This window comes from Protopterus annectens, chromosome 4.part0, assembly GCF_019279795.1.
Source record: "Protopterus annectens isolate FY-2018-M chromosome 4.part0, PAN1.0, whole genome shotgun sequence".
NCBI lineage: Eukaryota > Metazoa > Chordata > Ceratodontiformes > Protopteridae > Protopterus > Protopterus annectens.
In genome coordinates this window covers 60397565-60424602 of record NC_056733.1, presented here as the reverse complement: position 1 = coordinate 60424602, position 27038 = coordinate 60397565, and the positions used below count along the sequence as shown (strand labels likewise).

Sequence of the window (27038 nt, the reverse complement as noted above, 5' to 3'; positions counted from 1 at the left end):
ATGCTGCTGACAGATTTTATGTTTTTGCACAGAAGAATAGCAATACACTAGCTGGAGCTGTAATGAAAATGTTCTCTAAAGTTTTCATGCCAAATCTGTCAATAGGTGTCACTATTGCATCTTGCATAACATAATAATGGATGACATCACTTTTAGCCAATCAGGACGGTCTACTTTTGAACATTTGGGTCTAAGAACTGAAAAAGAAAAAAATATCTATATATAAAACATTATATCATGCTGTTTCACTGCTACTCAAAATGCTCTTTATATCTGAAAAAAAAATGTCAATGTATGAAAAAAATAAAAAATAATTTTCTGATACTCACCAAGTAAGGATGGAATGCTAGACAGCTAATGGCTCCTATCCTCTGTCCCATAAAACCATCATAGTATTTGATGTTACTGATGAGGTCACCATTGGAGTTGTAAACAGCTATGAACTGGTTCATTGAACCACTGCAAAGAAAAACAGAGATATAAATGCAGCACATCATAAGCGTACATATAATACAGACAATTATTTGAAACTAGCAAAGCTGAAACTCTGTTGTTTTTTGGTCTGTAGAAACTTCTAGGATGGACAGGGATGCACAGACACTGGCAAAATGAACTAATGCATATAATACGAAATTAGAAGGCAGATGTTCCAATCTTTTCAGCTACTATGATATCATGTTTTTATACATGACAAAGTACTGAATATACATAGAATCCCAAGATTTCAAGGGTTAACAGCATACCACATTCTTCTAGGTACACTCTTAGTGTTATGGAAAGCTTTGTCAGAATACAGGACATATGTGACAATAGAATGGCATAAAATTGACAATGAAAACTGGTTTCAGGAGTGAACTTGAAGGCAACTAGGTACAGCCAGGGACCTAGAAGGTTGTTACAGTAGTGCTACCAAAGAGTGGTAGTTGCCAAGGGGCCATGCATGTGCCACAAAGTTATACTAGCTACCAGCCAATTTGAATGAAATATGATTTATTAGAAAAAATAGGAGGACAAAATGCTACATGGTGTGCTAAACTCATAAAAGAAAAATTTGGTTCTTGATATATTGGTGACCGACACTCAGAAATATCAAACAGACATTGAAACAGTGACTACTAAAACATACTCTTTCACTGTTAAAGTGGTTTTACAGGACAACTTCACTCCCACTGCAACCGCAAAACCTCACCTCTGTTAAATATTGTAATCTTAATTTTTAAACAAAAAAGAAACAAAATCACATATATGTGATCACTTATTAAGACTGTGGTTCACAAAAATAACAGTTAAGCCTGGCACCTGGTACTTCAGACTCTTCATCATGTAAATCATCCGATACAAACTGTTAAGGGGAAGTGTACATGTAACTACTTGCTTACAAATTATGGAAAAAAGTTGAAGCTGGAAGACCAAAAAACAATTATCAAATCAGTAAAAATAAAATAAGCAGATAATAAATAAGAGATATCCATAAAAACTTAAAACAATTCCACAGTTAGAACCTAATGCACAAGTACAGCTCACCACTTACATAAACATGCAGCATCCTAAGGGTGGAAAAATGAAAGGCTGATCACTGCTCCATTTTCTTTCAGAAACAGTAGGATACTGAAACAGTCACTTAACTACACAGATGCTGATTACTTGCTTGGGGTTGCCAAGGAACATCTGCAATTATAATACTCTTAAACAGGGAACATACATAACTTGTCTTACATACGGATCAACTATTTTCCCCAGATTTGCCACAAGAGACAAACTGAATATTAAAACTGTTCAGAGTTAAAACAGTATAACACTGCAACAATGGTGACTTAGCTATGCAAAAGCTGATTCTTTGCTTCAGGTTGCCATGTACCATCTGAAGTTATAATTCTCTTATGAAGAGCAATTCACAGTACCTTGTCTAACATATGGGTCAATTGCTTTCGCCACATTTTCTGCAAGCAATGAACCAAATCCTATGCCTCACTTTATATTTATTCAAACTAATCCGCACAATCTATTCCTGGCTGAGAGCAAGACTTTGCAAGCTTGTGGCTGACATGCTGAACTTCATGAACTATAGTGCTTCATCCCATAATGTGCAAGGTATGGCCATGGCTGCTGGCACTGGGAGGATCTTGGCTTCAGTTTGGTGACCTCAGCGTGCCAATTCAACTTATATGACTAACAGTTAAAGAAAAAGTTAAAGGCGCGTGAAGGCAAACATGGCAGTCATTAAATATGCAAACCGAACCAGCTCACATGAAAAAGCTTTTTCAGACATAAATCATTTCACTTTAAAGGGTGAACTGGTTAGTGAACTACCTATATACGCTTTGCAATGCCTAATGGAGCAGTGATCAGCCTTTCAAATTCTATATCAGCAGGTAAAACTGAGCATCTCCCTTTAAGGCCTTCAAGAGACCCACAAATATGCATTTTTTCCCCTATGGATTCAAAAGAGCAAGATAATGTACTAATATGTTATGAGATGGTTTCTTGAATATGTTATGAGATGGTTCCTTAACTTTTAGAAAACTATGCCATTAAAAGCTTAAAAACTGTGCATTTTATATGACATTTAGTCAATGTGTAATCTTTATGCAAAACATTTTGATTCATAGAAAAGCAAATGAATATCTTCTGCTTTAAAATTTAAAATAAACATGGTACACCAGATTTAAAAAATGCTAAATGAACAGCATGTGAAGTCAGGCTGAAAATAACTAGATAGCAGAACAACACTTAGAACTGCTTCTTAACAGAAGTTGATAGAATCATGGTAGAAATGTTGCCATCATAGGTGGCGAATAGAAAAACTTATAAGGGGATTCATATCTGCAGAGGAGGGAATATCACTAGAGGTTAGCAGAGCCAGTGCTTGAGAACAAAGGGGTGGGGGCATAATAAATATATATATATATATATATATATATATATATATATATATATATATATATATATATATATATACATATACAAGATCATGCTAGGGAGATGAGAAAGGATTAACCTTTGCAGCAAGGTGTTCATAGGTGACTACCAGTCTAACTGTCCTGAAGGATTATTTTAATCCTAGCCAATTATCCAAGGTCAGAATCAAATCCTGTACTTGTGTCTATGAGGTGATGACCATAACCAATTTGCCAAGTCCACCAAAAGTAGGTGGAGGGGTACAAGCAGCAGAAGATTGTAGGGACCAACAACAACATTATCATGCCTAATTTACTGTCGCAACACAGATAATTACTTTATGTGTTTTTTTTTTGTAGGAGGCACTAACTAGATTGTTTAATGAAATCTTGGAAAGTGAGAGGATGCCTGAGGAATGGAGAAAAAGTGTTTTGGTACTGATTTTTAAGAATAAGGGTGATGTGCAGAGCTGTAGTAACTACAGAGGGATTAAACTGATCAGTCATAGTATGAAGTTATGGAAGAGAGTAGTGGAAGCTAGGTTAAGAAGGGACGTGATGATTAGTGATCAGCAGTATGGTTTCATGCCAGGAAAGAGCACTACAGATGCGGTGTTTGCTCTGAGAGTGTTGATGGAGAAGTACAGAGAAGGTCAGAAGGAGTTGCATTGTGTCTTTGTGGATTTAGAGAAAGCATATGACAGGGTGCCTAGAGAGGAGTTGTGGTATTGTATGAGGAAGTCGGGAGTGTCAGAGAAGTATGTAAGAGTGGTACAGGACATGTACGAGGGTAGTGTAACAGCGATGAGGTCTGCAGTGGGAGTGACGAATGCGTTTGAGGTAGAGGTGGGATTACATCAAGGATCAGCTCTGAGCCCTTTCTTATTTGCAATGGTGATGGACAGGTTGACAAACAAGATCAGACGGGAGTCCCCGTGGACTATGATGTTTGCAGATGACATTGTAATCTGTAATGAGAGTAGAGAACAGGTGGAGGAGACCCTGGAGAGGTGGAGATATGCTCTAGAGAGAAGAGGAATGAAGGTCAGCAGGACTAAGACAGAATATATGTGCGTGAATGAGAGGGAGGATAGAGGAATGGTGAGGATGCAGGGAGTAGAGGTGGTGAAGGTGAATGAGTTTAAGTACTTGGGATCAACAGTTTAGAGTAATGATGAGTGTGGAAGAGAGGTGAAGAAGAGAGTACAGACAGGATGGAGTGGATGGAGAAGTGTGTCAGGAGTGATTTGTGGCAGACGAGTACCAGTAAGAGTGAAAGGGAAGGTCTACAAGAGGGTAGTGAGACCAACTATGTTATATGGGTTGGAGACAGTGGCACTGACAAAAAGGCAGGAGTCAGAGCTTGACGTGGCAGAGTTGAAGATGTTAAGATTTGCACTGGGTGTGACAAGGATGGACAGGATTAGGAATAAGTATATTAGAGGGTCAGCCCAGATTGGAAGGTTTGGAGACAGAGCCAGATAGGCAGGATTACGTTGATTTGGACATGCGCTTTGAAGGGATGCAGAGTACATTGGGAAAAAGATGCTAAGGATGAAGCTGCCAGGTAACAGGAAAAGAGGAAGGCCTAAGATAAAGTTTATGGATGTGGCGAGAGAGGACATGCAGGTTGGTGTGACAGAGCAAGATGCAGAGGACAGAAAGAAATGGAAACAGTTGATCTGCTGTGGCGACCCCTAACGGGAGCAGCCGAAAGAAGAAGAAGAAGAAACTCTATCCCCCTCCATCCAACTTGCAAATGGCAGTGCAGACTCTCTACTCCCTGGGATCCATGGGGTAGAGCATCTAGTGTTCCTGCTAAATGCCATCCACGTGGAGAGCCAGAGCCAACCTCCTCCTAGGATGGGAAAGTCACTAAAGGCACTCACTTCTATCCTCCTCCACCAACTCCAGGTGCTAAGCCACTTTTCAAACCAAAGTCACAAGTAATGTATTAAGGACTTTATCCCTCTATGCCATGGGATTGGCTTAGGTGTTGACATCCTCAGAAGAATGCAGGTACTTGGCTGCAGACAGGCCTATTAAAATCCTGCTCCATCCCTGAAAGACCTGCAGTAGCTGATAGTGAAGAAATGCATTTATTCTGCAAGAGAGTTGCTCAGCTACAAAATCTGGTTCAGAATAACCCCAGGCAACCTGCCTGAGTTTTAGCATTTACTGTCCCAGTTCATCAGGCTTTATGTTCACGTCTGCAGTGGTGTCAAGGGAGAACACCTGGAAGTGAAAGTAGACTAAAATAGACTGCTTAGTTCTTGTAATTCTTGGTTCAGTATCTTATCAAAGGACATTTTTAACAGGCTTAAAAACATTAATCTCTCACTTGTGTTCTGCATAACCATGATTGTTTCACAGCATGTGCGTGTTAAATGCAGCCCTTATGAGCAACCGCCATACAAGCTGTTCTAAGAGCTAGCACTTTAAGGTATATAATATGCAAGCTATGTTACAGAACTCTGCACTGTGTTTTCCCCATTTTAATACAATAATGACATGACCTGCCAAGTCTATTTCAGCCATTTAATCATGCACTGCTGTGACAAAATCTTAGAAGTCTCAGGTATGGGTGCCACTTCTAAACAAACTGAACTATTACCACTGCTTGAGGTTAATACACTACAGCTGCAACTAAGGCAATTATGCCTGGAAATGACCACAGCCATATCCTACTTACTTCATTCTTCACTACCCTCAATGTGACATAAACCATAACATTTCACACATGCACCACCCCCGCAAACCTGACTCAAGTCACAGTTGTTAACAACCGCTGCTCTACTATTAACTTGAAAATAAACTCTGCCAAGTCTCTTGCAGCTCTAAAATTTATTTTTTTTTTTTAATTTATTTTACATTTGTTAACAGGGTTAGTCCAGCTGAGTATTTGCTCATTTTCAGTGGAGACCCGAGGGGAAAAGCTCCGCAATCAGTATTAACATTTTACATAAAGTCAGAAAGAAAATTGCATTGGCAGATAAAACAATTAGAGAAATAACATTTTACAATAAAATTTTACAGAAAACAGTTGGTTACAAATGTTAGAGATCAAACTGCAAAAAGCATTTACAACAAATTATACAGAAAATCAGTAGAGTTCAATGTCAGAATTTTTACAACAAAAACTTAGGTACAATGTCGATGTAGGGAAAAACAGTGCTCATCATTTCCAAGTAGTTATATACAGTAAAGGTACAGATGGAGTAGTAAGGTAATATAGAGGTACAGATGGAGTAGTAAGGTAATGTAGAGGTACAGATGGAGTAGTAAGGTAATGTAGAGGTACAGATGGAGTAGTAAGGTAATGTAGAGGCACAGATGGAGTAGTAAGGTAATGTAGAGGTTAAGCAACGAGACACAGAGGTAGACTGATATTAAGACAGACAGTGGAAGAAAAAGGAGGGATGAGGGGCAAGCTAGGGTTAGGTAGTTTCAGAGAGGATATGCACATTTTCAGAGAAATAGCACTTTGGATGATCTAAGCTGAGACAATTTTGGGAGTGGATGGAGTCAGTGATATGTTTCAGGACTGCTGCAATGACTCGTTAGCAAAGCTGACAGTGGTAGAGGGCAAGTTTCAAACTATTTGTCATTCTAGCTAGCTTAATGCACCTCTTCTAGTAAAAATTAATTATTTTTTAATAGCATATAGTCCTCCAAGAGAATTCCTACCATAAAAAATAAGACTTTTGGAGAATTACTTTCAATTATGACATACACTGATTTGCCAAAAGGTAGTCATCTGATAAGAGTATTGTTCCTGTGCTCTCCATTCCTGTGGATTCAGAAAGAACTCCATCGCCCATGGTAACAGCTGCAGTAAAAAGGGGCTGTTTCTGTTACGTAGTATTTTGTGATTTAGAGAGACATTAGCCACACTGAGGAAAGACCTCATTATCAGGTAATTTTCATATGTCTAGGTTGTCCTTTATCATCACGAATGCAGATCAACACTTTCCTCTGGTTAACACTGGCAACCCATGTATCATGTTAGCACAGACACCCCCCCCATTCACTCTTACACACACACACACACACACACACACACACACACACACACACACACACACACACACCTTTTACCTATCCCTTAGTTGACAAAACATCCCCCATTGTCACTTCTTATGTTTGCCCTTGCAAGTCAAGGATGAGTAGACTCAGTCAATAATGTCAACCATTACAATTTCATACTTTTTATTGTTCAGAAACTGCATCGCAATGCCACACTGTTGCTCTATTAACTTATTAAGTACCCCTTTCCATATTCATTTTTTTTTCTTTTAGGCAGTATTTTATCTTATCTCTATATCTGGTAGTGGAGCTGAGGGCTAGCATACTCTGTGTAATTGGCAAGGGTGTAGAGTTTTAATATTTTTGATGCCTTTAGGACACACTATACAGGGCATCCCTGGAGTCCACTTCCCTCTAACCCACATATTTTGTGCATCAACTTTTTGTTTTGTTCTTTTTTTTTAAATACCTTTAATGCATGATATGAAGAGTACCTCTAGTGGCTAGTGTTCCCCTGACCCACTTTGTCTTGCCTCTTTTATAAGTGACACTAAGGCATGTTCTGAAGAGGTATCCTTGGTGCCTAGTGTTCTCTACCCAATACTGCAGGATTTCCTCGTTAGTTTAGGGAAGTGCAGAGGTTTGACAAGCCCCCCCCCCCTTCACTACCACCTGATTGCACTAGCAATCAAACTCACTCATTCACCTACACACAGACACACATATACACACACCTCCAAATTGACCTATCCCCTAAGAGAAGACACAGACACACACACACAAAACTGTCTGCTAAACCTACCATCACTACCGGTCTGCTAAACTCCCTGGCACTTACCTCTACTGCAATGGGTGAACACAATCTTTTGTCTGTGTTAATTTATGTAAGCATTTCCAATGGAGCACACATGGCTAATTATCGCATGCCTCTCCCCTTGAATGACTCATTAGCATGGCTACAGAGACAGCCCACCATGGTGCTGCCCACGTCTAACGCATCATGGTAGGGCTATCTATGAAGGCAAATTAGTTACTATGAGATGAATGCTTCATAGTAACCTTTCTGAATTGGCCCCATTTACTTTACTGACCAGAGAAATTAAACTTAGGTGTGGACAACTAAGCTGTTGGATAAAACAGATTCTTTTACACAACAAATCAAAACTTTAGAAATGGCAACATGAGATAAAGTCTATGAATGAAATGAATCAAAAAATTTAATTTAACTAAAACAAACTGCCATCTTCCTCAGAGTACACCTTGAAAAATTAGATTATTTAGAACATCAGAAAAGGGCATAACAAGCTAAAACAAAAGTACTACAAGTACATTACAGACTCATTAAATGTTTGACATTTTTTAACGCTGACTAGCACTGTGGTGTAAGCAGTTACTTTGTTCTTGGTTCTATTTTGATGTTTTTCTTTCTCTCAGTTTTCATTAGCATGTGTTGCACTAACTGCTTGTTGTTTAAGCTGATCTAAAGTTATATATTCATTATACTGTTCAGTAAAGGTGCTTTTTGAAGAGAAAATAATGTTTAGATTTAGAAATAAGGTCTCACAGCAACAGTCTGTGTGTGCAGTTTGTATACTAGATGAAAAGGATTTAAAATGGTGCATTCCGTAATCAGTTCTTGTTCTTTCTCTCTTAAAGGCAATGTTGTTTATCAAGTGACTTGGAGAACAATTGTCCCACAGACTCTACTTAAAACAATTACTGGCAAATCTACTACTCTACAACAGGAACAAAACAAGGTCTGCATACTAGAACAAATAAATACAGTGGTAAATAAACAACAAAAAAGATTATGAACAGACATTCTCATTAAAACACAGAAACTGCTAAACAGAAAGCTGATTTGGAAATCTAAAACAAAAATAGCTACTATATACAAGTACCACATCCGATTAACTTGTTCTTTCCTCTGGGTCAGTCAAAGGAAATCTACACCTTACTACATGGAACTGTTCCCACTGCACCATGGCAAATGGGACAGTTGCTTGCTGCCAATTTGCTCTGAATGTAACTACGACTCATAAAATAAGACTGACTTTCCAGCTGTAATCTTTGTATCTTGCATGTAACCACAACATAAGGACAATATAATAGCAGAGCCTTACATATGGCATCATGACTCAGACACGTTCTTTGTCTTATACTTCTTCTTTCAGGAGATATGCAGCAAGAGCATGTAAGGCCTTGTTACTAGACATGAACATACTCACAAGTATGTGAACTGTATTTTCCTTTAGAGAGGTTGATTGGGTTGGATTTTTTTGACTGTCATTAGTAAACCTCACAGCATGAGGTTCTCAGGTTCCCTTCTTGGCTGCGGTGCCCTCTCTATTGAGTAGGAATGTCTTCCCTGTGTTTGTGTGGGTTTTCTCCAGGTGTTTTAGTTTCCTCCCACATTCCAAAGGCATGCAGCTGGTAAACTGGACAATCTAAATTAGCTGTAGTTGTGTGTGTGTGTGTGCGTGTGTGCGCGTGTGTGTGTGTGTGTAGTATGAAAGACCAATAGTGGCAGGGCTAGTCCCCTAGCAGTATGAAGATGGCTCTATATGATTGTCACCGTTGAGGTGGCGCCCTTACCCCATGTATAAAAATGGGAAAAAAGGAGGTTGCGGATGGACAGGTGGATTAGTAAACTTAGAGACTTGCCATATTTTTCATATAAGTTTAACTTTTATACTCTGACCAAACAAGAAAACTGTCATGGACTCTATTTTACAAATGTTAACAAGGACCAGGAAAGAGTAATTTCGGACTGCTTATTTGCTCATAGCTCATTATTTTGTTTTTCTACAAGAACTAACAGATTCAGTTTCACGACTGACCTATCATACTGACACAACATCATAATTTCAATTGAATCTGAAACTAGTGTACTAATACTTGTAACCTCTTCCATTCATAAGTGAATTTCATTACCATGCAAGATGGTCTTGTTTAGTTTTTACAAATGGTCATCATTCTTCTTTATTAAACAACCAAGAAGGCAAGAGTGGTTTTCTTCTAACTAGTGCTTTGTTACATCTAGTGATTCTTGGTTAGTTAATTACACTACTAGCCAGATTCTAAAGAATCATTTTGATAGCAGTAAACTATTTGACCTGAATTAGTTTATTAAGGAAGTTTCTTTCAAATAAAATTATGTTTCCCTTTCCCCAATTTTCTCTGTTTGCATTACAGTGGTAATTAATACACAATCTACTCTCCCACTATAAATGGGCTACATAATGCTACAATGACAGTAAATTTCTGAAATATTTCAGATTTTTTTGTTACTGAGGATCACTTGTCTGTGATGAATAAAGGCTTGTTGCTTTGGAACACTACCAGAGTTTCATGATTTTTGGAAATTAGTGTGACTGAGCTCATCAATGAAGTTTTAAGACCACTAGTTTCTTTTTTCCCCTGTAATATTTAAGATCAATCAAGGTGGATATCTGATATCCTCAGGAATAACATTTAAATTATTCCAATTATCCATCATGGGTTAACAAGAATCAAAAGTCTCTCAATGATTGCTACTTTAGCAGATTCTAAGTCAAAGGAAAACACTATTCTGAAATTAACCAATATTAAATTTAAAATATAAAATTTATCCTTAACAAGATTACATCAGCTTGGCTGCAAATAGCACTAAATACTGAAGGAAAAGAAAGAAAAATGCAAAGATACTACATGGTACTATAAAATCCTATAAAACAATACAGTTTATTCACAGTGCTTTCATTTTACAGAACTTCATCAGACTGATGCAACTGCTACACAAAAGAGTGTCTTCCAAGACAGGAGTTTAAGATCAAATTTGTCTGCTGGTACAAAAGGAAGCAGTGTTTTTTAAACATACAGTTCATTTCCCATGGAGGGAGTATGTTCTCTAGCAGGTGGTCACAAAGGGCATGTCTTAAGAACGTATTGCAAACTTTTACAGATACTAATGAGGAAGAATGAATACCCTGATGAAAAAATGAACGCTAATTCTACTTTGTGGAAAAGTTAGAACCATGATAAATAAACATGTGCCATCAACTATAGTTCTGCTGGGATCAGAACCGAGAAGGGACTAAGGCTTTGGTTAGTGGCCCACAATAAAAAATTGTCTATTTATTTCTGTAAATTTTTCTGGAAGTAGGCTCATGGGCAGCTGTGAAGTTCTGTACTAGTTAGTTCTCTGGCCATCAGTGGAACTGGAGAAACCATGCAGTTTAGTCTGATGGAGTAAAGGTCTGTGTGAAGTCTGCCAGATGTGTGGTACAGGAGGCCCTTTAGGGGGTCTGAGAACAGATTTCACTAAAATGTGAGGCCACAGTAAGGGAAACTATGCTTGTCTGGGCTTGTAAGACTGATGCTTGGCTTGCATTATTTGGCTTTCTGTAGAAATTTCATTATAAGGGAAAACAGAGGTAAAGGTGTAAAGATGACCCATAGGCTACTGCTGAACTAGTGTGTTTTAGAAAGTCTTCCCTTGTGGAGGAGGGAGGGAATAGCCACTGCTGCATTTGGCGTTGGTCAGGCATGCAACAGGTCACAGCTAAGCTTTTCCAAAGGGCATATGCAACTGACTGAGGGATCACTAACAAGGCATCAGTAAACACTAGTGGAACTTACCTGCTGGACAGCTTTTTTTTGACAAGGAATATGCACTACTGTCAGAAAGTGATGTCAATATGGTTTACTCCCATAACCTCACAGCCTCAACACCAGAAATAGGTAGGGGTCTGCCCACTCTCTTCCTTTCCCTCAGCTTGTTGCTATTTCAAACTACTACAACCACACTAATGAAGTGGATCTCTAATGCAACATAAGCAAGGAGGTTCTGCAACATAAGGAGAACTGCCCTCATTTCCAGGGCACTGATTTGTACAGCAGAATCTTTCTGTGACCAGGTTTGTTGAAACGCCCACCATAAACAATGCTGCCACAATGACAGAAGCATCCATAGTGATCATCACAATCTGAGATGGGGATAAAGGAACTGTTCTGATACAGACGTCGTGTCAGCAGATGCTGATAGAATACCTACGAAATTTAAATCAGAGGGATCTTTGGGTCCACATTCTGAGACCACTAAACACACTGAAGGCCCTACTGTATTACGTGGTAACTGTGAACAAGAAAACTGCTGCAGCCATGCAAAACTTAAATCAGAGGGATCTTTGGATCCACATTCTGAGACCACTACACCCATGGAAGAACTTCTTGTATTATGTGGCAACTGGGACTAAGAAAACTGCTGCAGCCATAAGACCCAGAAACTTGAGGAAGGAAGCAGTCAAACTACTGGAGTTATTTAAGAGGAAACAAATGCTGGATCGGAGTTTTGAAATTCTTTCTGAAGGAAGGTTGATAATACAAGTCCTTGTATTCAGGTGGTAGTCAATGAAAATCTCGGTTTCCAACAGCTCCGTCAGTCATTTACTGGTGTTCACTGATGTTACGCAAGCCGGAATATTTTGAGTCATCCTTTGCTTTTTTTTCAAAGACTCCCTTGTCAAGGCTGCAGGTCTACATCACATTGTCAAACTTGTATAAGTTCGAATGATGTAATATCGAACCCAAAAGTCCAAAACATGAAAATGGCGAAGACATGGCACATCGATTTTTTTACCAGGGAAAAAAATTGGTGGGCAGTTTTCGGGGCTTTGCTATTTCCTCCACTGTGGTGCGATCTTGGAGTTTGTACATTTAAGTAGGGGGTATGTGAGGGGCACAGCCCCCCATGTTGGGAGGTTTTAGTTTAAGGTTTATGTTTTTTTTTTGTTAGGGAACATGTATTCGTTATTGTGAGGTTTTGGACTTTTGGGTTCGATATTACATCGTTCAAACTTATACAAATTCGACAATGTGATATAGACCCGAAGGCTGCTAGTAGCCAATTATAAAAATAAGGGAAAACTCCTTTTCAGCCTAAGATGAGCTGTGATAGCCACCGTGCATCTATGAGGTGCAATAACACAAAACAGAAGGACTCTGAACTTGCAACGACTAGCTGTAACACTGAAGCACAGGAACTTCCTAGATGTCTTGGCTATCTTTACATGCTGGTAGGCATCAAAGGTCCAGAGTCCAGACAGCACATCAGACTCCCACTTCTAAGAAGGTGAGTTTTGAATGCAGAGTGGCCATCCAGAATCTCATCTTTTCTACATACATATTTAGGGCACTTGGGTTCAAGACAGACTTGACTGAGATCCTTTGTTTTCTTAGGAGTTAAAAAAAAGTCCTGAATAGAGTCCAGATAATCTCTGGTCTTCTGGGACTTCTTGGATTTCTCTCTTTATCGTAAGCTTTTGCACCCGTATGTTCGCTGCTGGCTTTTGACAGGTGAGATGTCTGGAAGGAGCCCCAGAGGCAGGCTTTGCAAAAGAGACAAATAGGATGTTGTAGCCTCTCTTCTGGATACCCCCTCTCTGACCCATTTGTCCCATATTATGGTCTGTCACACAAGAGGTATAGGGAAATGTGGCCCCTAACTGTCTCTGGAATAGAGCAGTTGGAGCTAGTGCCCTGGGAATCTGCAGTTGGCCAGGCTCAGGGGGGACTAGAAAATTCCTGATACTGCAGACCACCTCTGCTTCTGGGATGGCATCTGCTCTGGAAACCTCTATGCCATCCTAATTTCTAATAAAACACTGATAGGAGCTATTGGCCTTTCTTGGATCACTCTTTTGATTATAAGAATATGTTCTCTGAGGGAAGAAATTTTACTATAACAGCTGTAAGCATCTTCCCTTCCCACTGACTCTTTTGCAGTTTCTCTATGTGGTACCCAAATGATGATAAGTCATCACAGGGGTATTAGTGAAGGATGCGTTGAAGCTGTCTGTAAAATTGCAGTGCTTGAACCAGGTGCAAGACTGAATGACAATGCCTGACCAGGTTGCTTGTACTGTCCCATCTACTGCATTATGTTCCAGCTGCATGGATGAAATGCTGAATGAGGAAATCAGCTAAGACTGACGCCCAGGATTCTAAATTATGGAGTGTGTTCTCATGCAGACACTTTTTCAGTCTCCAAGGTTTTCACTAACAAGCTAGGTGTTTCAGGACTCATATAAAAGGAAGTAACTGATATGTTTACATGTTTGCCAAACTGATTTTTTTGTCTGAGACTCCTTATTAGTGGTGAACTTTCTCTCTCTCTTTCTTTTTTTTTTTAGGATAGCAGCCATGACAACTGCACTAACAAAGTGTCAGCTAGGGAAACCTTACTGTAACACTTGTGGCCCTTGGGAGGCTACAGGATCTTGTCCAGTTTCCTATGGATAGGTGCAACCACATCTGGTTGAAATAAAGCCCTCTGTATTTTATTTATTAGTTTTACTTTTTATTATTATTTATGTATTTGTTAGCTGGGGTAGAACACTGATCCACACGGACTATTTTCAGGCTGACTTAAGAATAAAAGTTACATGATAAACAAGTATACAAAATAAGTTAACAAAATTCTATTTGATACAGAATAAAAAAAGAAAAACATTCTATACTGAAGATTACATACATAGAGTGTTAATTAAATTTAAAACCATGTAGATGGAAGGTAGAACCACCTTAAAGGTGTGCAGGATACAGCAGAAAGCCTCCTGCAGTACCTATTCTTCTATGGAGACCTGCATGGTTGACCATGACCACTCTCTGCCTCATTAACTCAAAAATCTCCCCAAATCTGAGATGCTTAGGAAGGGTACTTTAAAGTCCTTCTTATCTAGATTGGTATCTGGAGGGTAGGGGAGTCCATATGGGAGACCAAGTACTTCACTTTGCACTTTCTCTTCCTGCAGACACTAGAAGAGGCTTTGTCCAAATCTAAGGAGGAGGAATCTAAACTGAATACCTACATTCTGTCCCTGCAATGACTTTCCTCCCCTTTGCACTTTTGGAACAAGGATAATGCAAGCCAAGATATCACACCACAGAATGTCTGGAGGAAGAGCAAATTGAAAGTGCTGACCCAAAGAGGTATCTGAAGTCCCAGAGAGATGCTTCAGCAATGTCTCCAAACTCTTGGTCACTGACGCCAAGGGTACTGGCATGGAAGACATCAGAAGCCAAGATGCAGCCACCAACTCGAATGCTTCTGCACTAAACCTGATATCAGCACCAAGGATGGTTTTGATATAGAGAACTGTGGCGTTTGACACAAACTTCGGCCACAATGATAGCAGAGCCAGAGCCAGTACCAACACACTGGTATTGAATCTCTGATCTCTAGTGACATTTGTCATGGCAAAACACTACTGTCAGGGTGGAAGGACATGCTGATGCTAAAGACAAAGCTAGACAAGGGGTTGATGTCAAAGTTGACAGCAAATCCATAGGTCCTGACACACCTTGTACAAGACTTGCCCTGGGGATCAGGCAACAGAATAATAAGCAAACAATGTGCTGGCCAACCAGTGGTGTGAACTTTAGCTCTAGATTGTCATTGTTAAAGTGATACCCTGAACAATATGTAAACATGAAAAAAAGGGGTTGTGGATGGAGGCATGGATCGGCTTTGTTTTACAGAAAGCAGGAGTTTGTTCAAGAGGTAGGGAAGTCGTTGGGAGAGTCAAGTCCTATATTTATTTTATTTATTTTACATTTGTTGACCGGGATAGTCCGACTGGATGCATGTCCATTTTCAGCGGAGGCCCAGGGAGAAAAGCTCCAAGGGTAAGCAGATACAGCATTACATAATACCAGCATTACATATTACAAACATATTATTTACAGAGATTACATAAGTAAGCAAGTTAAACAAGTTCCACAGGTTAAAGTTAGTCCTGAGCACAAGTCAGGATTAAATTAAATTACACAGTAAACTGGTTAACAGATTTTTACACATTCGAGTTAGCCAGGCTTGATACATTGACATAGCCAGTTAAGTGACAAATGTTGTTTGAGTCTAGTTTTAAATTGACCTAAAGTGGAAAGTAAGGTAATATCAGCTGGAAGTGAGTTCCAGGATCTACTTACAGAGTTTGCAAAGAGAGAATCACCGGCTGTGTTATTAATTTTGCTAGTCTGAATTAGTAATTTGTTAGAGGATCGAAGCGGTCTAGGATTGTTATAGGGGGTGATAATATTTTTAAGTGCAGGAGTATTGTCCGGATTATAGAGGATTTTATAGGCCATAATCAGTTGGTTATACTGGATTAGGCTGGTAGTTCAAGACAACCAAGCTGATTTAGATTGATGCAATGATGTATCCTAAAAGGCAGCCCAGTGGCAAACCTGGCAATGTGGTTGTAGCAAATTGAGAGTTTGTTAAGGACAGTCTTGTTCAAATTCGAGAGTAGAGGGGATGCATACAGAAGGGTTGAAAGAAGGTGAGAGCGAGCTATGGCAATTTTAGCTGGAGGGGTTAGGAAGGCTTTTATTCTGTAAAGTGACCCTAGTTTTTTATTGATGGTTTTGATAGTTTGGTTAACATGTAGGTCAAATTTGAGATTATTGTCTATGATGACACCTAATAGTTTTGTAGATGGGTCAGGGAGATTATTGTGCCATCATTTGATTTTATGGTAAAGGTGAAAGCGGTAGACCTACGTGTTGGTGAAAATAACAGCATTTTAGTTTTTTTGGGATTTAGGATCAGACGATGTTCAGAAAGCCAGTTTTCTATTGTATTAAAGGTGGTCTGGGTAGCTGACCACAACTCTACTGGAGATGTGGCTGAGCAAATCAGAGTAGAGTCATCAGCATATTGGATACAGCTGACTTTTGGGATGACAGTATAAAGGTCGTTCATGAAGATGGAGAACAGCAAGGGCCTTAGTATAGAGCCTTGTGGTACTCCGAGGGTGTTAGGTAGAAGGTTAGAGAGTTTGTTCTGCCAGAGGACAGCCTGCTGTCGACCATTCAGGTAGGATTGAAACCATTGGAGGGCTCCAGTATCTAGACAGAATGTTTGCAGGGTGTGGATTAAAAGTTGGTGATCAACCATATCGAATGCCTTGGAAAGATCCAAAAAGAGGGCTGAGGATATATAATTATTGTTGCGATTTTGGTTTATGGTGTTAGTAAAGGCTAGGAGGGCTGAAGTAGTGCTGTGATGAGGACGGAAGCCATGCTGAGTGTCTGCCATAAGGCGATTTTGGATTAGGTGGTGCATGAATTGTCTATGAATACATTTTTTCATAATCTTTGCAAGTGGAGAGAGTATAGCTATTGGCCTATAATTGGAGAATTCAGTAGAGCTGCCTCCTTTGTGAAGTGGGATTACATAGGATATTTTCCAGATGGTGGGAATTTTAGCTTCTACTATGGTTCGATTGATTAGTATTGAGACGGGGTAAGCAATAGCATCAGCTGATTTTTGTAGGTACTCGGCAGCGAGTTGTTCAACAGAATGTGCAATGCGTTTTTATTTTTTGATCAAGTGCGGATAAGTGAAGTGGCGACTGGTTGGAAGCTGAGCATAAGTAGGTTTCTAGGGGTGCTACTTTCAGGTCCAGGGGAGCTAGGAGGTAGTTGGCTAGCTAGGGCTTGAATTGTCTCAGTAAAGAATTGGTTAAAACTATCAGAAATATCTTCAGGGGTTTTATCAATAGTAGCAGCAGGGATTGGGGTTGAAGTTTGTCCAGGATGTAGTAGATTATTTAAACCTGCCCAAAACTTCTGAGGGTTATTTTGATTTACTGTCTGTAAATTACAGTAGTATTGTTTTTTGTCTTGTAAAATTGATTTTTTGGTTTCGTTCCTGGATTGCCTGTATTTAATGTGATCTTGAGGGTCTTTAGTAGAACGCCATAAAGCCCATGCTTTGTTTCTAAAGGTAATTTTGAGTTTATATATGTTGCAATATAGATTTAGGTCCCCTGATTTTCCTATTTGTGTACTACCAGTTTTGCAGATGTGTAGTAGATCAAGCAGGATTAGGTTATTTACAACTGTGTAGGTTAGACATAGATGTCCCCATAGGAATCTGCAGGAAACAAAGGACAGAGACAGGGCTCTTAGACATCACAAGTAACACAGGAAAATCATATGCAAGACTTTATTTTAATGAATCACCATTGGAAATTTTCAAGTTATGTTAGCTGTCTGGACAAATACATAAGGAAGGGTGCACTGTATTTTAGTGTGGGCCAATAAGGGTGAGTAGAAGGGAATCATGACCTCTTCTGACTGAGAAGAGAGGCCCTCAGTAATCAGTAGGGCAAGACAGAGGCTTTCTTAATGACAGCGGATACATGGTGGTCAAAGGAGAATTCATTATCAATGGAGGTAAAGAGGTCTCTAATGACAGTGCCCATTTTAAGAGAGGTGTTGTTTATGTGGTAGATGTGTAAAAGTACACACTTCCCAAACTGTACAATGCTGTGTTTGCTGGCATTCAAGCTTTAGATCATAAACCTGATACCTTAAATTTGAGTAAAGCCTTCTTGGAGGATTTGCAAACTTGGAGAGCCAGAGGCCTTTATTTTCACATTTGGTAACAGAGAAGTACATCAACAAAAGTAGCTTTAAAAATAGCAGTGGGTTAGACCACTGGTGACAAATCATTTGGGGAATATTGTGCTATGGGTTTTAAAAGAGTGGGGGGGGTCTATTAGTGACACAGCAATACAATTGTTTACACAAGGATCTATACTGCCAAGCTAGAGTTTCCACTCTGTGATTCCTTAAAGCTCCTTGGTCCTAACATCAAGTGTTTTCAGCTACATGGCTTCTGAATTAGTTATTGGGGTTTGCCTTTGTCGGCCTGAATAAACACTAGGGATCATTTGCATATATCCCATAGGCCTCTATTACAGAGAGGTTTTAAGTATCACACAGTGAAAACCTAAGCAACTAGGTTTTTCTTGTAGTTTTGTGTCTATATTACAGCATCACACAGGCTGTTAACTGAGCCATTTTATCGACACATATTACCACAAAAGTGAATTTTTTAAAAAAAAAATTGGCCAAAAAAAAAAAAAAAAAAATTCAGCGATGTGTGGGTGGGCCCCACCCCCCCCCCTACTAAATATACAAACTCCGAGACTGCACTACAGTGGGGGAAAAGGCAAATCCACGATGACATCCAAGCAATTTTTCTCCCTTGGAAAAAATTTGCTTTTGTGGTCATTCGAGGTTTTTGTATTTCACTTAATATGTGTCGATAAAAGGGCATTTGGTTAACAGCCCTTTTTTTTTTTCAAAACAAGTTTATTGTTTTAACATATAAGAGAAATATCATAACAATTTTATACAAATAATTAAAAATAGGTATTATTATAATATTCAACAAAACAACTAAAGTATTTACAAAGACATCCACTACAATCAGATCAATTAATTAAACTAAAATACTGTGCTATTGAAATTAGAATTTTTTTAACAAATTTTGTAAATTATCCCATACAATAAAATGTGATGTTTTTCTAGTTGTTCTCATTCTAATTGTGCTTATTTCCATATGACACATTATATTCATAACATTTTTAAATTCATTGAGCGAAGGAGGTGTATCTGAAATCCAATTTCTAGTTATTATTTTCCTAGCCACTGCTAGGATAGACCATAACAAGGGAAGCTTAATCTTTTTAACACATTGAGGTACAGGTGTGTTGAATAATATAAGAGACTTGGAAATAATGAAATTATCTGTAAAAAGAGCCTGCAAAAATTCATTAATTGACTTCCAGTATTCTTTCAACTTCATACAGTCATAAAACATATGAGCCCAGTCAGCATTAATTTCTACATTACATCTCTTACATAGATTATCTTTATTATTAATTTTATTCATCATCAAAGGTGTATAAAAAGATCTATGTAAAAATTTCCATGTATAAAGTCTCCAGACAATGGAAGATGTAGTTCTATACGCAGATTCCAATATATATTGTTTATCTTGTTGAGTTGGTGGGTCCCCATTAATAGAGGTGAAATAATTCCAGTATGAATCTACATTCATAAAAGTTTCTTGTCTGATAATTTTATGTATATATGAAAGTTTACCTTTATCAGAAACTTTATGCTGTAAATTTATTATCAAGTAATCAATCAGTTTTGGAATAGATTCTTTAACTGTTATAGACATTAGATCTATTCTATCAATGAGATGTTGTCTAAAGATCTGAACCTCTAACCAGCAAGTTTCTCTTAGATCAAATTCTTGTTTTAAGAAATCTAAATTTTTAACTTTATTATCAGATATCAGCTGATACCAGTACTTTAGATTATTATCTATAGCTAAATGAGCTCCTTCAGAAGTAGATGACATAAGCATACCCTGAGTATAAATTATAGGGAATACAATAAAATTCCATTCCATATACTTAGGGTGCATGAATATAAAGTTACGATAACTAATAATAATATTTAATGGGTAACAGACCATATGTTTAGGTGTAATAGGTGAAGTACAAAATTCCTTTAGCAACCACAACATGGAGTTATTTATAATCATATTTTTATATGTTAAGGAGATTTTCATGAAGTGCATACTAATTAGCTCCCAATAATCTTTCCATTTTGCGACATATGACCGATCTATTAATAAAGTAATAACTTTTATAATAGAAGAGATAATATATAAATTAAAGTCTGGAAAAGAAATACCCCTTGAGACCAGCTATTAGTATGTTTCTTTAATGCAATCCTAGGTCTATTAGGTGCCCATAAGAAATTTAACATTAGTGTATTCAGTTTCTTGATAGTTATTTTTGTAGGTGAAAGTATTATTGATTGTATTAAGTATAAAATCTTGGGGAATATTATCATTTTAATAATTGTAAGTCTCTCCTCCATAGTAAAAACATATTATTCCAGGTATTAAAAGATTTTGTATATTAAGAAAACAGGTATTATAGTTATTATATATAATAGATTTAATATCTTTAGATAGTATTATACCTAAATAAGTTATCTGACCTGAGTTGGGTACATATTTAGTAAAATCACTAATGAGAGTATTTTTCGTGTATATATAGGTAGTATTTTAGTTTTTCTTCATTGAATATTAAACCAGAAATACTTTTAAAATTCATCATTTTATCAAATAAAGACTGCATAGAAGAATTAGATCCTGCTGATGTAATTAGAACATCATCTGCAAAAGTTGAATTTTTGATGTTGTATTTTCTTCTATTTCAAAACCCTCTATGTCAGTACTGTTTCTAATCAAATTAGCCCAAGGCTCCATTACTAAAGTGAATAATAGTGGAGAAAGTGGACATCCTTGCTTTGTACCTTTAAGAATGGGTATTTTTTGTGAAACATATGTTCCTACCTTAATATAAGCCAGCGTTCCTTTGTACAAATGCTCAATTAAATTTACAAATGCATCAGAGAAATTTGTGCATTTCAGTAAGGTAAACAGATAGTCCCAACTTACTGAATCAAATGCTGAACCTATATCAAGACTAATAAGTGTTAAATCTTTCTTTTTCCTATTTGCAAAATCAATTAATGTTAAAGTTCTTCTTATATTATCAAAAGTATTTCTATTTACAATGAAGCCCGTCTGATCTATGTCTATAATGCCGGGATAATTGTCTTCAATCTATCAGCAAAAATACTCATAAACATTTTATAATCAACATTAAGTAATGAGATGGGTCGATATGAAGAACATCTAGTTGGATCTTTATTAGGTTTTAAAATTGGTGAAATAAATGTATATTGCCAAGATGGGGGTTATTAACTCAGTTTGGGCCAGAATAAAACCTTATGTATTAATGAATATGTAGTTTTAGAAAGGATTTTATATATCTCTGGTATAATACCATCATTACCCGGTGCTTTGTTTGATTTAAGCTTATTTATTTGTGTAATAACTTCTGTATATGAAATACTCTTGTCCAATAGTTTAATCTGTTGTTTATTAAGCTTTTTATTCATGTTTGTGGTTATAAACTCCTTTATTTTATCTTTAGGTTCCATGTTAATGTTGTTATGGTTAATCTTGTGAAAGTGATTTCTAAATTAGTCCAGTATTTCTGGTATACTAGAAACATTCTTCTTTTCCTTAGAGAAACGATTTCTTTGATACCGATTTGTTTATTCAATCTTTTGTTTTATTTTTGAGTCTATGTAAGTATTTGGGGCTTATTGAATAAGACAAAACTTGTATTTCTCTAAAGTTATTTTAACTTTATGAGTTAGAATTTCTTTGTATTTCTCATTTAGTTTGTTTATTTCTTCAATAACTTTCTTGTCCATAATATTTTCTTTATTATTATGTTTATAAGAGTCCAGTTTACTTTGAATATCTAACAATTCCTTATCCCAAGATTTCCTTTTGTTATTATACCATCTGATACTTTGTCCATATAGATATGATTTTAAGGCATCCCAAACATAGACAATGGAGACTTCAGGAGTATTATTTATGTCTAGAAAATGTTGTACTTCTGAAAGTATATATTCTTTATAGTCTTTTAGCTGAGTTAAGTATGCTGGTATCCTTTTGATCTGAACATTATGAGTATTTTTATCATGAATTCAAAAACAATTGAGTTATGATCAGATATAGGACATGAAATGATTTTGGAATTAATTAAATCTGTTACCATCTGGTTAGAAATAAAGACCCTATCTATTTTTGAATAAGTTTTGTATCTGTTAGAAAAAAGGTGTATGGTAATAATTTTGACTCTATCTGATTATTAATATCATTCAAATGATAAGAATTAGCAAAATCATTTAAATGTTTTGCATTAGATGTAATTCTTCTTTTCTTTATAGTGGTAGTATCACTTTCATGTAGTATACAATTAAAATCACCAGCTAAAATAATATCCCTATAGAGAATGATATGATCTTATCAATATGATGTTTCACTGTATTAATACCAATTCCAGGTATCCAATATACATTAATTAAAGTGTAAGTCTTCCCATTAATTTGTATTGTAACCATACAAAACATTCCTTTGTCATCCTGATAAGACTTAATGGTTTTAGGAATGGGCATACTTTTATTCCATAAAATAGCCACTCCTCTTTTTTTCTGAGTGTGCTCTGAACTAACCAATACTGTATACTTATTAGTGGCTAGTTTATCAATATCTTTTTTCAAGAGATGGGTTTCTTGCAGGAAGACTAGATTGGCCTTGTGTAGATTAATGTATCTTATTAGGCTTGCCCTTTTACACGGATTATTCAATCCATTAATGTTTAAAGAAATTCCTTTTAAAGATGTCATTTGGCATTTTTAAAACTCAAGAATCTTATGATCGAAATAACAAATAACAAGATAAATAATGTTACATCTCCTCTTTTAGGTGTACCTTTAAATATAGCTGTATTTATTAAATCTCTTATGGGATTTTGTATAGGATTCAATTTTGTTTGTAGTGACAATGAGTGTACAAAATATATTGTGGATGTCAAAACTATATACATATAACAATGAACAAGTGAAAATAATGTAAGGATTAAACCTTGCATCCCGCCTGGAGTTGAAAACTCCAACTTAGAGCAGTATTTACTACTCAAGTTAACCCCCTACCCTAAGCAGCAGTACCTCAGCTACCACCTTATCAATTTAATACTAGTTATATTTAACTGAGGTTAACAGTTTTCAATTCAATTATCTATCAAGACAAAACTACACATTTGGTAAAACAGCATCATATAAACTAAAATAAACTTTTTTTTTTTTTTAAAAAAAACCTGTTCATACTATTATATAGATCTATGTAATATATAACACTTGTATTCTAATAGCATTCAAATAATCTTAATGTTAGAAATCAAGAGGAGAGAAAATTATGTTCTAACATTCATTTAAATCAAAAACTTTGGCTAATATGATTCAGACATTACATGCATTAAGATGCATCTATTTTCTGTCATGTGAATTCTATCAACAGCTTCCAAAAAAATCTTGAATTGTTTGTATATGAGCATTTACTTAAACTCATTATTGTCAATAGAGTAAAATATTGTATTCATAAAAATTATTATAAATCATATTGCATAGTTATGCAGATTCTCAGAAACACCTGCGTTATTACCTAAAAAAAAAAAAAAAAGCCATCACACACAAACACAGACACACACACATACATATACACACACACATATACACATACACACACACACACACATACATATACACATACACATATATATATATACATACACACACACACACACACACACACACACACATATATATATATATATATATATATATATATATATATATATGATCTCACTGAGTTGTGTCTCTGTAGAGCACAATCCTACTTGCTGTCCCTAGAATAAATCTGTCTGCTTTATACAAAATAATGCACAGCAAACACATATTAGTAACCAGATTTTACAATCATGCTAACCTACTGCTTTAAAATATATCACATGACATTTCTTCCAGAATAGAGTTATAAGATTATTTATGCTTGTCAATCAGATGAATTAAATGAGTTATAGTAAAGTATATGTTTGGGACACAAGTTTTTAACACAGATTATTATGCTACTGTTAAGTAGATTTTCAAAAACATTTAAATAAATGTTTCATTTTCTATGCCTTCTAAAATAAGATATTTACTTGCTACAAGAAACTACATCATCTAAACTCATCATAACTGACATATTTTATGAATAGAGTATTTTTCCTGAATCTGTGGTGTGTCAGTGTGATAACCTTGTCAATGTTTATACTAACTGCTTTCAGTTTCTCTGTGAAAATTCTGTGAGTGAAACTTCTGAGTAAACTCATGGACACTATGCATGAGACAGCCCACATCCCAGATTGTCTCCCTTAACATTTTGGCGGGAAACTTATTAAAACTTGTGGCAAACATTCATTTTGTCGATAGAGTAAAATATTGTATTCATAGAAATTATTATAAATCATATTGGATAGTTATGCAGATTCTCAGAAAAAAAAGCCATCACACTCACACACACACACACATACATACACACACACACACACACACACACACACACACATATATATATATATATATATATATATATCTGATCTCACTGAGTTGTGTGTTAGTAGAGCACTATCCTACTTGCTGTCCCTAGAATAAATCTGTCTGCTTTATACAAAATAATGCACAGCAAACACATATTGGTAACCAGATTTTACAATCATGCTAACCTACTGCTTTAAAATATATCACATGACATTTCTTCCAGAATAGAGTTATAAGATTATTTATGTTTGTCAATCAGATGAATTAAATGAGTTATAGTAAAGTATATGTTTAGAACACAAATTTTTAACACAGATTATTATGCTGCTGTTAAGTAGATTTTCAAAAACATTTAAATAAATGTTTCATTTTTTATGCCTTCTAAAATAAGACATTTACTTACTACAAGAAACTACATCATTTAAACTCATTATAACTGACATATTTTATGAACAGAGTATTTTTCCTGAATCTGTGGTGTGTCAGTGTGATAACCTTGTCAATGTTTATACTAACTGCTTTCAGTTTCTCTGTGAGAATTCTGTGATTTGAAGATTCTGAGGTAACTCAAGGACATTGTGCATAAGACAGCCCACATCCCAGATTGTCTCTCTTAACATTTTGGCGGAAACTTATTAAAACTAGTGACAAACATTCATTTAGCAGTGTAAATGCATCTAAACATGACAGAACCTCCACAATGTATTCCACAGATCATCACAGCCTCTATGCAAGTGAAATTAAACTCAAAATTACCAACAAGCAATAAAACTCAGCATTCTTCTCCCAACTCAATTTTCATACAAATCCTATTATTCACTGTGCCCACACAGTCTAAAGCATGTCTATATATTAATAAAGAAAAGAAAAAGAGATTAGAAAATAAAAGGGAGTGAGGCAGAAATAAAAAATGTAAGAGAAAGCTGTAAGAAGTATATACAATGGAATGTTACTTACTGTTTATATTAATAGAGTTAAAAATAAAACATATTATTTACTCTTATTTAGTTCTGATTATTATTAGTTAAAGCATGACAGATTATTTACAAACAAGCATAAGCAGTATAATCAAGAAAGTATAATTAGAAATAGCATTTGAAGAACTTATAAACTTTTACAAGAAATAAATATGTTATTATTCTATTAATGATATTTTCATTACTGTTCTCTCCCTGCCCTCCCCACCCTTTACCCACTACATAATCAAAATAGAATGTCATTGTTTAAACAAAGAAAATAATAAAAGAAGAAGGAAAAAAAAGGTAAAGATAAAAAATGTATCAAATTACTAATCTTACTTTTTCAGAAAGAAAACAAATCGAGTCACAGCCTGCCATTAAATCCTCAGGCATTTTGACTGGTTATGAAACAAAACATTTCTTTGCACATAGAGAATAACTTTGATTAAATCTTTTCCAAAATATTTGTGGTTTTCTGGAAATGCAGGAACTATATTCAAAAGATTAATAATGAACTAAAATGATGAGAGAGAAAAAACATATAACAAATCATTTGTTTTTAGTCTCTTCTTCTTCTCTGAAGTCTTCCAGGAAGCTTCAGTTGCCAATCTCTTTAATGAAGAACTAGCCCATTCCATTTCTTCTATTTTATCCAAAATCCTTTTTCTTTGACAAACAGTAAAGCAGAGTCTAAATCATCAAGACCTTAGGACCATCAGGAAGGAAGATTTTAAGCTTGGCAGGAAACAGAAGGTATGTTTTAAACTGTGCTTTTAAGCTCCCTCATTAGTGGCAGAAAAACTTTTCTTTTAGCAATTACCATGGAAGAATAGTCATTGTCAAAACGCACAGTTGTCTCATTAAACTTAACAGGAGCTTTAGCCCAAGCAGATTTAAGAACCATCTCTTTATCAAAAGATGATAGAAATCTAACTATAACTGATCTAGGATAGTTTTTGTTAGAGTTAGTATTAGCTATAGATCTATGTGCTCTTTCGATACCAAAAGAGAATGCTTCTGGTAAATCTAAAGTTTTAGGGAGCCATGTTGTTAAAAAGAAGTAATATTGTTACCTTCAATATTTTCTGGCAGTCCAAAAATCCTAATGTTATTGTGCCTAGATCTATTTTCCAGGTCATCCAGCTTTGTTTGTAAATGTGTATTTTGTTTCAGCAGAAACTCAATGTTGATTTCCTGTTCTTGTATTTTATTTTCCATGTCATTCACAGCTTCTTCTATGCCTGTCATCTGGATCTTCTGTTGTTGCAGGTCCATATGTAACAAGTCTATTTGT

General features: G+C 36.3%; 1 protein-coding gene across 1 annotated transcript in view; it reads right to left on the bottom strand.

The window, feature by feature from the left end:
• Positions 1-27038, bottom strand: part of RPTOR (regulatory associated protein of MTOR complex 1) — a 5042670-nt gene that overhangs the window by 34919 nt on the left and 4980713 nt on the right. The window contains exon 33 of the mRNA XM_044068087.1: positions 330-459. Within this exon, the coding sequence (XP_043924022.1) occupies positions 330-459 (130 nt within the window). The remainder of the gene's footprint in view (positions 1-329; positions 460-27038) is intronic.